The sequence below is a fragment of the Hibiscus syriacus genome, unplaced genomic scaffold (genome assembly GCF_006381635.1).
Source record: "Hibiscus syriacus cultivar Baekdansim isolate YM2019G1 unplaced genomic scaffold, ASM638163v2 tig00116951_pilon, whole genome shotgun sequence".
In the NCBI taxonomy this organism is placed as follows: Eukaryota; Viridiplantae; Streptophyta; class Magnoliopsida; order Malvales; family Malvaceae; genus Hibiscus; species Hibiscus syriacus.
This window is the reverse complement of record NW_024063482.1, coordinates 6,087,261-6,101,350: the sequence shown is the minus strand read 5'-3', so window position 1 is coordinate 6,101,350 and position 14,090 is coordinate 6,087,261. Positions and strand designations below refer to the sequence as shown.

General features: G+C 32.9%; 1 protein-coding gene and 1 pseudogene across 1 annotated transcript; both read left to right on the top strand.

Moving 5' to 3' along the window:
• The first annotated feature begins 469 nt into the window (after window positions 1-469).
• On the top strand, window positions 470-3,192 carry LOC120189130 (ras-related protein RABH1b-like). The gene is made up of 6 exons (XM_039192464.1): window positions 470-740; window positions 933-1,003; window positions 1,829-1,917; window positions 2,088-2,199; window positions 2,359-2,449; window positions 2,933-3,192. The coding sequence occupies exons 1-6, from the start codon at window positions 624-626 to the stop codon at window positions 3,077-3,079; spliced, it is 627 nt and encodes a 208-aa protein (XP_039048395.1). The 5' UTR covers window positions 470-623; the 3' UTR covers window positions 3,080-3,192.
• Window positions 3,193-5,895: 2,703 nt separating this feature from the next.
• Window positions 5,896-10,637, top strand: LOC120188549 (annotated as a pseudogene).
• Window positions 10,638-14,090: the final 3,453 nt, after the last annotated feature.

Sequence of the window (14,090 nt, the reverse complement as noted above, 5' to 3'; positions counted from 1 at the left end):
AAATCAAAATTTTAAATCTTAATATTATAAATAAAATAAATTGAATTAAATTCAAATAGATCGATTAATAAATCTAACATGATTAAAAAAATTAACTCAAAAAATGTAAATTTTAAAAAGAGAGTATAAACTTGTTGAGAAAAAGTCCAATTCATTCAGCCCGATAATTCTGTTATTTTACATTAATGAAATTAAATTCATCTGACATGTATGCGAACCAAATAAAATATGGAATTAGATTCTAATTCAATTTTCTTACAACCAAATAGGTTTCAGATTCATATTCTAATTCTAATTCCTACATATTTCAATTCTTTCACAAATTCCAATTCTCTCCTAAACATTTAAACAAACCAAACGTTACCGTAACGTTTTTTAAATGAAATCTATTCAACATAATTTTCGCCCCTCCACTCTCCGAATAGAAATACCGACTGTGAACAATAAAAAAACCACCAAAAATATTATAAAATAATAATAATAAAAAAAAAGACGATAGAGATATCAATCACCGATCTCGTTCTCTCCGGCGATACCTTTGTAATTGTTTCCGGAGAGATCTCGAGTTTGGATCCCTTCTCAACCCGATCCATAGTGTCTGTTTAACCTAGATCCGAATTACCATGGCTCCAGTTTCGGCTCTGGCCAAATACAAGCTTGTTTTCTTGGGGGATCAGTCTGTCGGCAAGACCAGTATCATCACTCGCTTCATGTACGATAAATTCGACAACACTTACCAGGTATTTCTCTCAATTTTTAAGACCCTCTCTGTTTTTCTATGGATTTTGATTGCGAGCTTTCTTATCAACTTGGATCTGATTGTTCCTTTGATTTTTTTGGTATTGATTAGGTTCAGATTTCTTATAGTTTTGCCTGATTTCCTTTGTTCTTTTAGATCCTAAGGTTATCTGTGTCTCGAATTTGTTAACCAGGCTACCATTGGTATCGACTTCCTGTCAAAAACAATGTACCTCGAAGATCGGACAGTTCGACTGCAGCTCTGGTAAGACATCGATTTTTTACTATTTGTTTTTAAATTTATCTAATGTATTATGGATTTTTACGGGCTTATATCTAAACTTGGGCTTAGTGTGTTACACACAATCTAGATTCTTCTTGCTCCCGTTAATATGTATATATATAGTTGGTGAGACGCCTTACTAGAGAATGCGTTTTGATGTATGCCCGTATCATATTCGGTATGGAACTATATTCTGTATTCCTGAATTTTTGTTTCCCTGGTGGTTGAATGGAAGTGTGGACCCAGGTGGACAAAGAAAATAAATTGAGTATGCATAGTAAGAAGGAAATGTAAGAGGAAAGAAAATAGCAAAGATGGTTGTTTTCCATACTAATGCATGAAAACAAAGAGAAAATGAGAAGGGAGTTATGAATGTATTTTACAAGATTATGCGTTTTTAAAAAAAAAAATCTTTTCCTTTCCTCTTTTTTCAAGTCTACCAAGCATAAAACATAAGGGAATTTTATTTCCATTTGTTCTATTTTCCTACCAAGCACACTAATGGCAATACAAAATATTTATTTATTTTTTATCACTCTATATTTCACCGCCTTCAATTTTTTTTCTTTTAATTTTCTTTCCACCTTACCAGGCAAAGCCAAAGGGTGCATTCGTATTTAGATGCTGTTTTTTCGTTTTGGCTTCATTATTAGTTGGATTGCTTGCTGCTGGGTTTTATAGATGTCGATGTCTTAATATGAAGTATTTAGTAACATTGTTACCAAGGATTGAATACAGGGTACTTGCTCTCGGGTGTTTGTTAAGATTGATATCTTTAATCTGTATCTACTTAAATCTTTATTACAGGGATACTGCAGGGCAGGAAAGATTCAGGAGTCTTATTCCAAGTTACATTAGGGATTCCTCCGTGGCAGTTATTGTCTATGATGTTGCAAGTATGTTGTCATTTCACTTTGTCGTCCTCATTTGGAGTCTTCCTGTACCATATATTTGCTTCTCCAGTTATGTTTATGCATTTTTGCCCATTTGTGGGATACACTCTCACAGATTGTTCATGTGCTCAATTAAATGCTTGAAGTTGCTAACTTTAATTTTGATGGTGTAGGTAGGCAATCCTTCCAAAATACTTCAAAGTGGATTGAAGAGGTGAGGACTGAACGCGGTAGTGATGTTATAATTGTGCTTGTTGGGAACAAAACCGATCTTGTGGACAAAAGGTAATATTAATTTGTTATTATGGTTGTACTTTCTTGTGAAAATAAGTAGACCATTAATTTTCATTATTTCAATTTTATGCACACAAAAATTCCCTAGATCTTGGATGTAACTGCTTGATTTGTGTTTGATCATTGTACATTTTGTGGTTGATTTGGTAGGCAAGTCTCAGTTGAGGAAGCTGAAGTCAAGGCTCGTGAACTCAATGTTATGTTCATCGAAACTAGTGCCAAAGCTGGCTTCAATATCAAGGTACACAATTTTTAACCTATTATTTGGTTATTCCTATAATTTGACTGTATTCTCGATGCTGACGGAAATTATTGATCAATGTCAATTGGCGTTGGCTGCCTTTTCATTTTGCCATGATATTATGATGTGAGACCAATCTTCTATTCACTGAAAGTTTGCTCAGTCTTTTTGTTTTTCACTTCTGCATCAACTTCGTTATATTTAATGGTAGCAACATTCATTCTTCAATTGCATGACAATTATTGCAAGCATTGCTCAAGTTACTTGGGATTGGGTGTGAAAGTTGGGCAATTTTCAAAGTTTGCCCGTATATTTGGAGGGTCATATCTCCATACCCGTTTCTATGTATTTCTCTAACATGGGTGTCAAATACGAGTAGTTGAAGAAAAATAGAGTTAAAAGCAATATAGTTACTAGCAAGTCCTCCCCCTCCCCCAGCATTATGGACCATGTCTTCTCACACTCTGTTCGACCTCTTGACAGGCTCTATTTAGGAAGATTGCGGCTGCTTTACCGGGAATGGAAACACTTTCTTCAACAAAACAAGAAGACATGGTCGACGTCAATCTTAAGTCTTCAAACCCAAATTCATCTCAGTCGCAGCAACAGGCTGGAGGATGTGCTTGCTGATGATACATACATACCATACACACAAAACACACATCATTGATTTGAGGTATGTATGCTTTTCGACATTTATTTCGTGCTTCCAATATCCATTTACAAAAGTGTTTCTGTAAAAATGGAAGAAAAAGTTCTTCCTTCCCCTCTTTTTTTGTAGCATTGAGCATTTGAGTTTGATGGAATGTTATTGAGAGGAGATTTTCAATTTTATCATCAATTTTATCATGGTAGTTGGGGCTTGTCCTAACATGTTCTATATGTATACGGTTCTTGTTATCTCATTCAATTATGCCAACTTGTCTGTTTACTCATATATCAAGTTTTGTGGGTTTCTGCTTGTGGGTTATTATTCGATATACCGTCAGTGGAAAAAATAATTTCAGTAGTAGCGTTCAAATGATGTCAAGTATCATTTTAAGTAGAGATACTTTGCTTTATCTGAATATTATTTGCGAATTTTTTATTCGATACATGCTTAATAACTTGAACAAAGGTTTTTAAACTAATTTATGCCAAAGGACTGAAATTGTTTGTGTGGTGTACTCATTACCTTGCTTTCGTTCTTTCACCTTCGAATCATCTTTCATGCTCGACAAGCCGATACGTAGGCTTGCTTAATGCAAACGAAAATGGGTACTCAAGCAGTCATATGCATGGATGAATCGAAGGTGTATTTCGGTGTGCGATCGCTAATTAAGTTCACATTTTTAACATAAAATCGGTATTTCCGTTCTTACATGTTCGATATTGTGAAAGATTTGGAGTTTGGTGATATTAATAATATCGGTGTTGGTATTAACCTCAATAGCATGAAAACATTCGCTTCAGCTTTTGCTGCATATTTTCTTGAAAACGAAACAAGAGTTGATCCTCGAGGGTCCGATAGAAAATAGATTGGATTGATTATGATTCAGCACAAATCAATTAGTTGTGAAGCTTGCACTTTTGTCCCAAGAGGGTCGTACATGAATCAGTTAATTTATAATATGTCACTTTTTTAAATATTTTTATAATTATAAATTTTAAAGTTTTTTGGTTTAGGATAAAATTGACAGATTTTGTAATACAAATAGTTAAATATTTTAATAACTAAATGTATTATTATACTAATTAAATAGGGGTTATGTCACCTATCCTGCTAAAATGTATTATTTAAAAAATGAACTTATAGTTATATAGATAAGCAAGATGAAATAGATTAAGGTAGTTATATATTTTCAAAATAAAATTATGTGATATTAGATATTTAATAAATTTTCTAAAATAATTTCATGAATATCAGAAATAAAAAAATACATGTGAAGAATAAACTTTGGTAGAGAAAGAATTAGATATTAAAAAAATAAAAAAATAGACATGTGATATTAGATATTTAGTAGAATTTTCTTAATTTTTTTCATGAATATCAGAAATTAAAAAATGAAAAATAGATTCTACAGGAAATAAAATGAATTTTAGTAGAGAAAGAATAACAAAATATTATCTACAAACAAAATCGCTAAACATGTGACGAATAAATTAAGTTGTAGATATTGCACACAAATTTTAGAAAACGAATGGGAATTTGAATATATATAAACATGTTCAAATAGAAAGACTAAAAAGAAAAATTAAAAAATATATAAGTTAGTTAGATGGAGACCTTGGACTAACATGAGAAGGAAACTTGTTAGGAGCTTTTTTTTTAAAAAAAAAATTAAATTGTAAATGTTTTATCTATGACGAGGAAGGTTATATAGCAACAACTTATCCCGACAAAGACAAGAATACTAAAAAGATGATTAAAACACTTGAAGAACAAGAATTAAACATATGTTCAGAAGAATGAAATATTATACGAATTATTATCAGAAACTAATTTAAATAGTGATAATGATGAGTTCTTATTTATATTAGTTAGTAGTTCTAATAATCAATTAGAAGAATTACATGATAATAAACAACAAGCAATAAAATTAGGAAGTATCTTTAGAGAAGAAAAAGATCTATATGATGAAATGATAGAAAAAATTAATAAAAATCATATTTCTAAAGAATAAATATATAAAATATCTAAATTTAAATATGGAATCAAAATCACGTTGAAAAAAATTAGGGGAAACATAATAGCCAATGCCACTAAAGATGGATTATTGAAATCTCATTTTTTTCACAAAAGAAAAAACTAAAAGAATTAGGAAGAAATACCCCAGCCCCAGGTTTGGTATATTCATTTAGAAATAATTATGATAACCATTAGAGTATTATTTAGAAGAGGACATGATGTACCTTTTTTGAAAACACTTTTAGATGATTTGAAAATACAATAATAATATTATTGAACTAATTTGAAAACTGCCCTCATATTTAAATATCAAATTATTCCAATAAAAACTTGAGTATATAGTTTAAAAATGATTAAATTTAGGGATCAATTTGTAATATCAAGCCAAGTGTATATATCATTCCAATAAATACTTGAGTATCTAATTTAAAATCTTTAAAATTTAGGGATCAATTTGTAATACCAAGCCTAGTGTATATATCATTCGCCATGTGCATGTCTTTGTGAGTGTGTCAAAAACACGAGCCTTAATTTGTTGATGAGAGCCTAGCCTAGTCTTTTGTCTTGGATACCATTGGATTAATGTTGTCCTGCATCACTCAAATGTCTGAATTTAATCAATTTACTCCTGTACCAAAAAATCCTCGATAGTTAATTTCTAGTTAACTATCCATTTAGATTTAAAATCATAAAAAGGAAAAAAAAAAAAAAGAGAAAAAACATATTATATTACAAAGCAAAAACACAGACAGACAAACAAACAAGATACGAATATACAATGTCGTCGAAATCTCGGTCGATATCAGCGCCACCGCCACCAACAAACAGCACCGGGCAAAGGCAATGGTTAAAATATGTAGCCACCAGTATGATGAGCGGATCGTGGAAGTTAATAGCTATTGTTGCCACTTTTATTATGAACAGGATTCTTCACCAACTCTTAAAGCCTTTATCTCAACCTCAAATCATTTCTGATATTCTTGTATGTCTCTCATTTTGCTCTATCGTTGTTCTTTTTCACACTTTGTATGCATTTAATCTTCATATACATGCAGGTAGGGATATTTCTTGCTTCAATACAAGCCATACGTGATTCATTTGGGGACCAATCTGCTCTAAACATGGACAACATTGTTGATTTTGGGATGATTCTATACACCTTCGTTCTAGCTAGGTTTAGAAATGGACCCTTCGTCATCTTCAAGTCACCGGCACGCCATACAGTAGTCGCTTACGCTAGCTTGTTATCCACTTTTATATTAACCTGCGTTCTGACCCCATGGTGACATTATGGTACCAAGGAAACCACATGATCGTCATAACCATCACCCTTTCCGTCACTCTCGCCGGCACCGGCTCTCACATATTGACCCGACTCATAACGAATCTCAATATCGGCAAATCCGATATCGGTAAGCTCGCCATCGTCGCGGGCATTCACTCCGACATGATAGCCATGGTTTTCCTTTGCGTCAGCTTCTAAATTTTCCCCTTGATGAGGATTTCGAACGCCATGGAAATGGTCAGGTAGTCAAGATGGTGTCGGCGCTCGTGATACAGACGTCGGTGGAGGCGAAGATCTCGCCGTTCTTCTTGGACTGGGTTAACAACGAGAACCCCGAAGGGAAGGCGCTCAAAGGGCCGCACCTGGTGCTCTCCATGGCTTTCATGGCGGTCATATGCAGCTGCGCCGTTTGGTTCGGCTACAACACTTATCTCAGCTCCTTCATGGCGGGGTTTTCTTGCCAACGGAGGGGCGGATATCGAAATGGGCGATCAGAAAGCTCAACTACTTGTTGAGCTTGCTTTTTACCGGCTTATATTCTTCTGGGTGGGGCTTAAGATTGATTTCACGGAGTTTGAAGGAGGCCAGCCGGCGACATGGGAAAGGTTTTTTGCACTTTTAATCATACTATCGGTCGGGAAAATAATCGGAATTGTCATCGGCGGGATCATGGTGGGTTTCCGGTGGCCGGAATTGGCAGCCATTGGATTGCTTTTGATGGTTAAGGGTCATTTTAACGTATACTTCGCAGTTCATGCTCTCAGGGTTAGTTGCATTGCTTCTTATTAATCCCTTCGGCTTATATACCAATACATAAATATACAATATGGGTTAATTCCACTATGCTCCTCAAACTATGATCTAAATTTTAAATTGATCTTAAACTTTTATACATATAAATTCAGACCTTAAGATATCAATATCACATCAATCAAATCCTCCCGTCAACCCATAAATCAACTTGGACATTAAATGCTAGTTCAAATATAATGTAGAATATATCTACAACATGTATTTTAGTATATGATTAACGTATTTAAATATATTTCATATAATATATAAACTAACATTTAACTCATGAATTAATGGCTAGCCTAAGGGGAGGAGTTGGTTAATATAATTATGATATTTAAAAGAATCAATTGTAAAATTTAAAATTTAGGAATTAAATTAAAATCTAAAATTTAATTCAGGGACTAATGGTGAATTAACTCTATTAACAGGATTTGCATTTAAAACAAGTGACATTATATATAATTCACACATGCAAAAATTTGTAGCATAATAACATTTCATTAAAAGTCTTTCACACATCATTAAATATATATATATATTTGATGTTTGGGTATAAATTCTACACACTATTATTGTATCAAATTTTTACTAATGATTCATAGAATAATACAACTTCGGTATATTAAATATAAACTCTTGTCTAGTATTATTGTGCGGTTAATTGTTTAGTGTATAAATTATGTCAAAATAATCGTTTTAGTTAATAAATTTTAAATGTTACAAAATAATCTTTAAACTTATCAAATTATAACAAATTGCTCCTTAAACTTATCAAAATTTATCATTATTTATAATGTTATATTAGTTTGATAAATTTAATAACTATTTTATAACATTTGAAAATTCAATGATAAAAAGATCATTTTATCGGTTAAATATTTCTTTTTCCAATATAAACTTTTTAATCTTATATATATATATATAGGCAAAACTTTCGAGATAATGTTCTGGAAAAAATTAATTCACGAGCTAATGCACTCCCAAGATTAATTGCTCAAATAGGGTGAAATCCACAGTGTTGGTCGTAGGTCGCCATGCACTCCGGGCGACCTACCCTTGCTCAAACAGAGAGAATGAACGTGTTGCATGGCACACATGCTCGTCCCAACACATAGGTCGCCATGCCCTCCGGGCGACCTTGTAGGTCGCCATGCCGGAGGGCATCCTTGTAGGTCGCCATGCACTCCGGGCGACCTACCCTCGCTCGGCTTCTCTCGGATTCCCTCGCATAGCTCGCTCGGTTGCCCTCGGATAGCTCGCTCGGTTGCCCTCGGATGCCCTCGCATAGCTCGTTCGGATGGCCTCGGTCGGATGGCATCGGATGCTCTCGGATGGCCTCGGATGCTCTCGGATGGCCTCGGTCGGATGGCCTCGGATGCCCAGCGTGTTGGGACGTGCATGGCACATGCAATCTCTTGTAGCTCGCCGGGAAGATATGGCGACCTAGTAGGTCGCCCGGAAGGCATGACGACCTACGGCCAACTGTGGATTTCACCTTATTTGAGCAATTAATCTTGGGAGTGCTTTATCTCGTGAATTAATTTTTTCCAGAACATTATCTCGAAAGTTTTGCCTAGAATTAATTTTTTCCAGAACATTATCTCGAAAGTTTTGCCTATATATATATATATATATATATATATATTTGCAGCATAGTGATATCGAGATGACAACTTGCATTTCAATGGTGATTATGAGCTTCCTATCCATGTGCATACACCCCGTTTTGTGAATCACATAATTGAACGTGCAAGGCAGCTTGTCCCGGTTCAAAGGATGACTCTTCAATGTCTCGACCGACGAGCGAACTCAGAATCTTGCTTTGCGTCCATGGACCTCACAATCTGCCTTCCTCCATGAAACCTAATGGACATCGCCAGGGGCAAACCTAGCCCCGGGCTTCACGTTTACGTCACCGACATGGTCGAGCTCACCGAGAAACTGCTGGCGACACTAAAGCAAGGGGAAGGGACCGACAACATGGTCGTGACTGACGAGTCAGTGATCGGTATGAGGGAGCAGATCACTCGAGCTTTTCAATCATACGTCGACGAAAACCACACCGGAATCACACGCCGGTCGCATGTACTTTCAACGTTCAACAGCGTGGTGAAGGATCTCACTGCTTTGGCAGATGACTTGATGGTTTCCTCATTTTGTTGCCGTTTCATAAGAGATTGAGTGTGATGGTCCCATGATTCAGGCAGTCCTGGTTTTAGATATGTTAATCTTAAGGTAACTAATTTAACACCTTCATTTCCTAACTTTATCATGTCTGTGTCGGACATATTCGAGTATAGTTTTAGTATAGTCGAGTTGAGTTTATTTGAGGTTTACATTTTCTAATCATTCTAGGTTTAAATCGTTTTGAACTCAGCGTAATGGTTTTAGATATGTTATCTTAAGGTAACTAATTTAACACCTTCATTTCCTAACTTTATCATGTCTGTGCGGACATATATCGAGTATAGTTTTAGTATAGTCGAGTTGAGTTTTATTTGAGGTTTACATTTTCTAATCATTCTAGGTTTAAATCGTTTTGAACTCAGCGTAATTTAAAGTACAAGTTAGTTTAAGATTCATGTCATTTTGAGTTTAGATTATCCTGAGCAGGAATATTCAAAGTTGCCAACAAGTTTTCCGTACTTGATCATTTCAAAAAAAATTATTTGAGTTTGATGATCGAGTTCGAATCATTTCAAGTTCTTATCGTTTTCAGTTTGGACACAAAGACAAAACACTAAAAAGAACATGAAACTTGAACATACAGCTGTATGAATATATCCAACATAGCAATTCAATTATCTATTGGTTCTTGATTTTTTTTATAGTTGCTTAGACGTGCTCCATGTTCTATTGGGATTTTTGTGGAAAAAGGATCCGGATTTGCAGAAAAAGTCCCAAAATCATCCGAATGTAAGGTGGCAATCATTTTCATCGGAGGCAAAGACGATCGAGAAGCACTATCGTTCGCGGGCCGAGTCGTATGGCATCCGAGAGTAGAGCTCGCAGTCATACGGTTCCTCCTCGACACAAACTCAGAAAACATGCCGAGGAGATAGATCGATCTTACAGACATAGCAGAGGAAGAAGCGGAGATGAAACTTGACGACGAGAGCTTCACGGAGTTCTATGAGAAATATGTAGCGGGTGGGAAAGTGGCTTACACGGAGAAACATCTAGCGAATTCTTCCGAAACATACACAACCCTTAGGTCGTTGAAAGGGCAGTACACACTCATCATCGTGGGACAAGGTGGACGAGTGAATTCAATATTAACACTCGGGCATAACGATTGGCAGGAATGTCCGGAATTAGGTTCGATCGGGGATGTACTTCCAGGGTAGGGTTTCGAGTGTGAGTCGTCAGTCTTGATCATCCAACAACATAGATTGAAAGGGCAACTAGATGGCTTAAACGATGACTTCTCCATTATGTAAAATGACCTAAAATCCATAGGTTTAAACTTTAGGATGATGAAAAACAAGGCAGATTTCTTGTAAAAAAATGTAGTCGATTGATTTGTAGGTTATTCCATATCATGTACGTTAGTTTTAACAATGCCATTATAAAAACTTTGTTCTAAAATTATATTAAAAAACGCAACTCAGTTTTAGCTTGATTGATATCTTTCGAAGGACGTGAATTTGAACGAGTTTAAAGTAATTACCTTTGATCCAAGGGTTTAGGTTTAAAACTAATTTAGTATCAACATCTTCCCTTAATTACGTATAGAATGACATTGAAACTAGAATTTGTAACGAGACATGTCGAGATAAATTTTCAATCAACTCAAACATGATCCGACACTGTAACAATAAAATTTGATTACAATTCGATTCATTTTAATCGAATCAGATTAAAATTGATCATGCGTATATTTTTTTTGACATCCATATTCCCAATAGAAGAGGCTAGGGAGAAAAGGGCAAAAATGTGTGACCCTCACCCACCACCAAGAAAATAATTCATGGAAATGACATTGAAATGCATGTAGGTGTGATCTTTTTTTTATAGCAAAAAGCAAAGGTTTTCACTATGGATTGGGGACCAAACCCCACACCCCTTTTGATTTTCGTTTGTTGATCTTCAGCACTTACTATACAAGTCCAAGGTTGTTGAAATGCACTTACCAAAACTATACATTCTTGGGTCGGTCCATCCGTTTAATCCGCTACAATTTAATAAATTTGAATGATTATTAATATATTTGACACCATAATTTGATTCTATGAAAATGTAATTACCATTCTGATCATTATTTTTATATATAGTTACAAAGAATTCTAATTTATTGGATATGTCTGATTTAAAGTAAAACTCATTGTAATTGTATATGTCATGTTTGGTAATATAAACTCTAATTACACAATTATATAAGTCTATAAAACTATTTTAATTATAAAATTAAAAAATGTTACTACTCTTCTAATTATGCAAATTATCATCCATCTCATCCATAAATTATGATGGCGACATAATTGTGTAATTACTCTCGTATTTAATTTCAAGACGGCTTTTTAAACGCGTCCTTAAATTTGATTCTTAAATATTTAGGGATGAGTAGAACTCAATTTAACTCGAAGAATCATTTTCTAATTGAGTTATTCAAGTTGACTTGAATTTTTAGTTCAAATTTTGAAAGATAAAAAATTGAAAATTAAGACGACTTCATTTTGACCTTTAGCTAAGTAATTTGATTGTTTTGCGATTTGGTCCCTGATTTTCTTATTTCTCCATTCCTCATTTTTTTTTCAAGTCAATTCTAATTAAATTTGAAGCACATGTTTCCCAAACACTTAGGGTGCGTTTGGTTCACGGAATGTAAGATTACCAGTAGGAATAAAAGATTATCAGGGAATAGGATTACTGGGAATGTTGTATTTTGTGTTTGGTTGGTTTAGCATGAATGTAAGATTACCGTGTTTGGTTAAAGGAATAAAAGATTATTGGAATGTATATTTGACCAAATTGTCCTTATTATATATTTGTATAATATTACAAATTGTAAAATATTTATATATTTTCTTTAAAAAATTAAATTCATAATATTTATATAATTTTTTTTACAAAATTAAAAATATAAAAAATGTTTAATGAAAGGGTACAATTTTTTTAACCCCTGAACTCTATATAAAATTTTAATTATAGACTTTTTTTTTGTAAATCTAAAATAATTTAAGGATAATTTTGTAATTTAACCTTCGTAGAATTTTTATTATTCAATGACAGAAGATTAATATTTTTGAAATAAAAATAAAAATTTAAGGGCATTTTAGTCCAAAACGTCGGTAATGTTACAATACCTAAGGGAAAGGGAGGTAATGATATTCCCGGTAATATACCCCAAAAAATCTACTATTGGTAATAAAACATTATCGGAATGAGATTCCCGGCCAACCAAATATAGGAATGTGGGATTCCCATCCCATGGGAATGAAATCCACATTCTCCCGTTTGGTTAGCCTGGGAATCTCATTCCCGGTAATGTAAGATTATCAATAGTGAATTTTTGGGGTATATTACCGGGAATGTCATTACCTCCCTTTCTACAGGTATTGTTGGATTACAGGTGTTTTGGACTAAAATGCCCTTAAATTTTTATTTTTTTTCAAAAATATTCTTATTCTGTAATTGAATAATAAAAATTCTACGAAGGTTAAATTATAAATTTATCTTAAATTATTTTAGATTTACAAAAAAAAAGTTTATAATTAAAATTTTATATAAACTTCAGGGGCTAAAATAAAATTTTATCATTTCATTAAAACCTTTTTTATATTTTTAATTTTGTTAAAAAAATATACAAATATTATGAATTTAAATTTTTAAAGAAAAAATATAAATATTTTCCAACTTGTAATATTATACAAATATATAATAAGGACAATTTGATCAAATATACATTCTAATAATCTTTTATTCCTTTAACCAAACACGGTAATCTTACATTCCTGCTAAGCCAACCAAACACAAAATACAACATTCCCAGTAATCCTATTCCCTGGTAATCTTACATTTCCACTAGTAATTTTACATTCCGTGAACCAAACGCACCCTTAAAATACTTATGTAACTTTAATTCTTCATTTTTATAGTAATTTTCCCCTTTTTTTTAATTCAGACCATTATTTTGTATAATTTTTATGTTTCTTTAATTTCTCTTTTGTATTAAATCCATTTGTTTTTATTTTTTCAATAATTTTTTGTTTCTTCAATTTTTCCCTTTTCAATTCAGACCATTATTTTGTAAATTAATTATGCAACTTCAATTTCATTTTTTGACAACATTTTTCTCTTTTTGTGATTTAGTTCCTTAAGTTTATATTTTATTCAATTTAATCATTTGATTGTAATTCTTTTTACAAATTCATTCTGTCTATTAATACCTTGCTTCCTTCATTATCTTAGCAATACTTTTTGTTTTTCTAAAAGTCTCTTATTTAAAAATAACGTTATAAATTTATTATATATTTTTTATGATATTTGAATTCTTAAATAATATTATAAATTTTACTTACACATATGAAAAAATATACAAAATTACCTATGCATATCATATATGATTAGAGAGAGTTGTTTAAATTGAAACTAACTAATATCGTAACATTATAAATAATTACATTTAAACTGAAAAAAATAAATATATTTAATTCGACTCGATTCAATGATCATATACTCATCTAAAAATTTAAATAAAATTTAAATGATAAAAGGATACTCCCAAACACAACCGGACTCCAAAGGCATAAATAATTAAATTCCCATTTTCTCCTCATTTCCATATTAATTTATAATTTCTACTTCTAGACGTTACTTTCTCTCTGCAATCTCTTTCCCTCTCATTACTGACTCCAATAAAGGAAAAACAAATCTTTCGAGTAGCTCTTTTT

What these genes read in the sequence shown, in the direction of transcription:
- LOC120189130 (XM_039192464.1), top strand. Translation starts at nt 624, where the DNA reads ATGGCTCCAGTTTCGGCTCTGGCCAAATACAAGCTTGTTTTCTTGGGG. An exon ending in ACAGTTCGACTGCAGCTCTG is followed by an intron (nt 1,004 to 1,828) that starts GTAAGACATCGA and finishes TCTTTATTACAG; the next exon opens with GGATACTGCAGGGCAGGAAA. An exon ending in AAGCTGGCTTCAATATCAAG is followed by an intron (nt 2,450 to 2,932) that starts GTACACAATTTT and finishes ACCTCTTGACAG; the next exon opens with GCTCTATTTAGGAAGATTGC.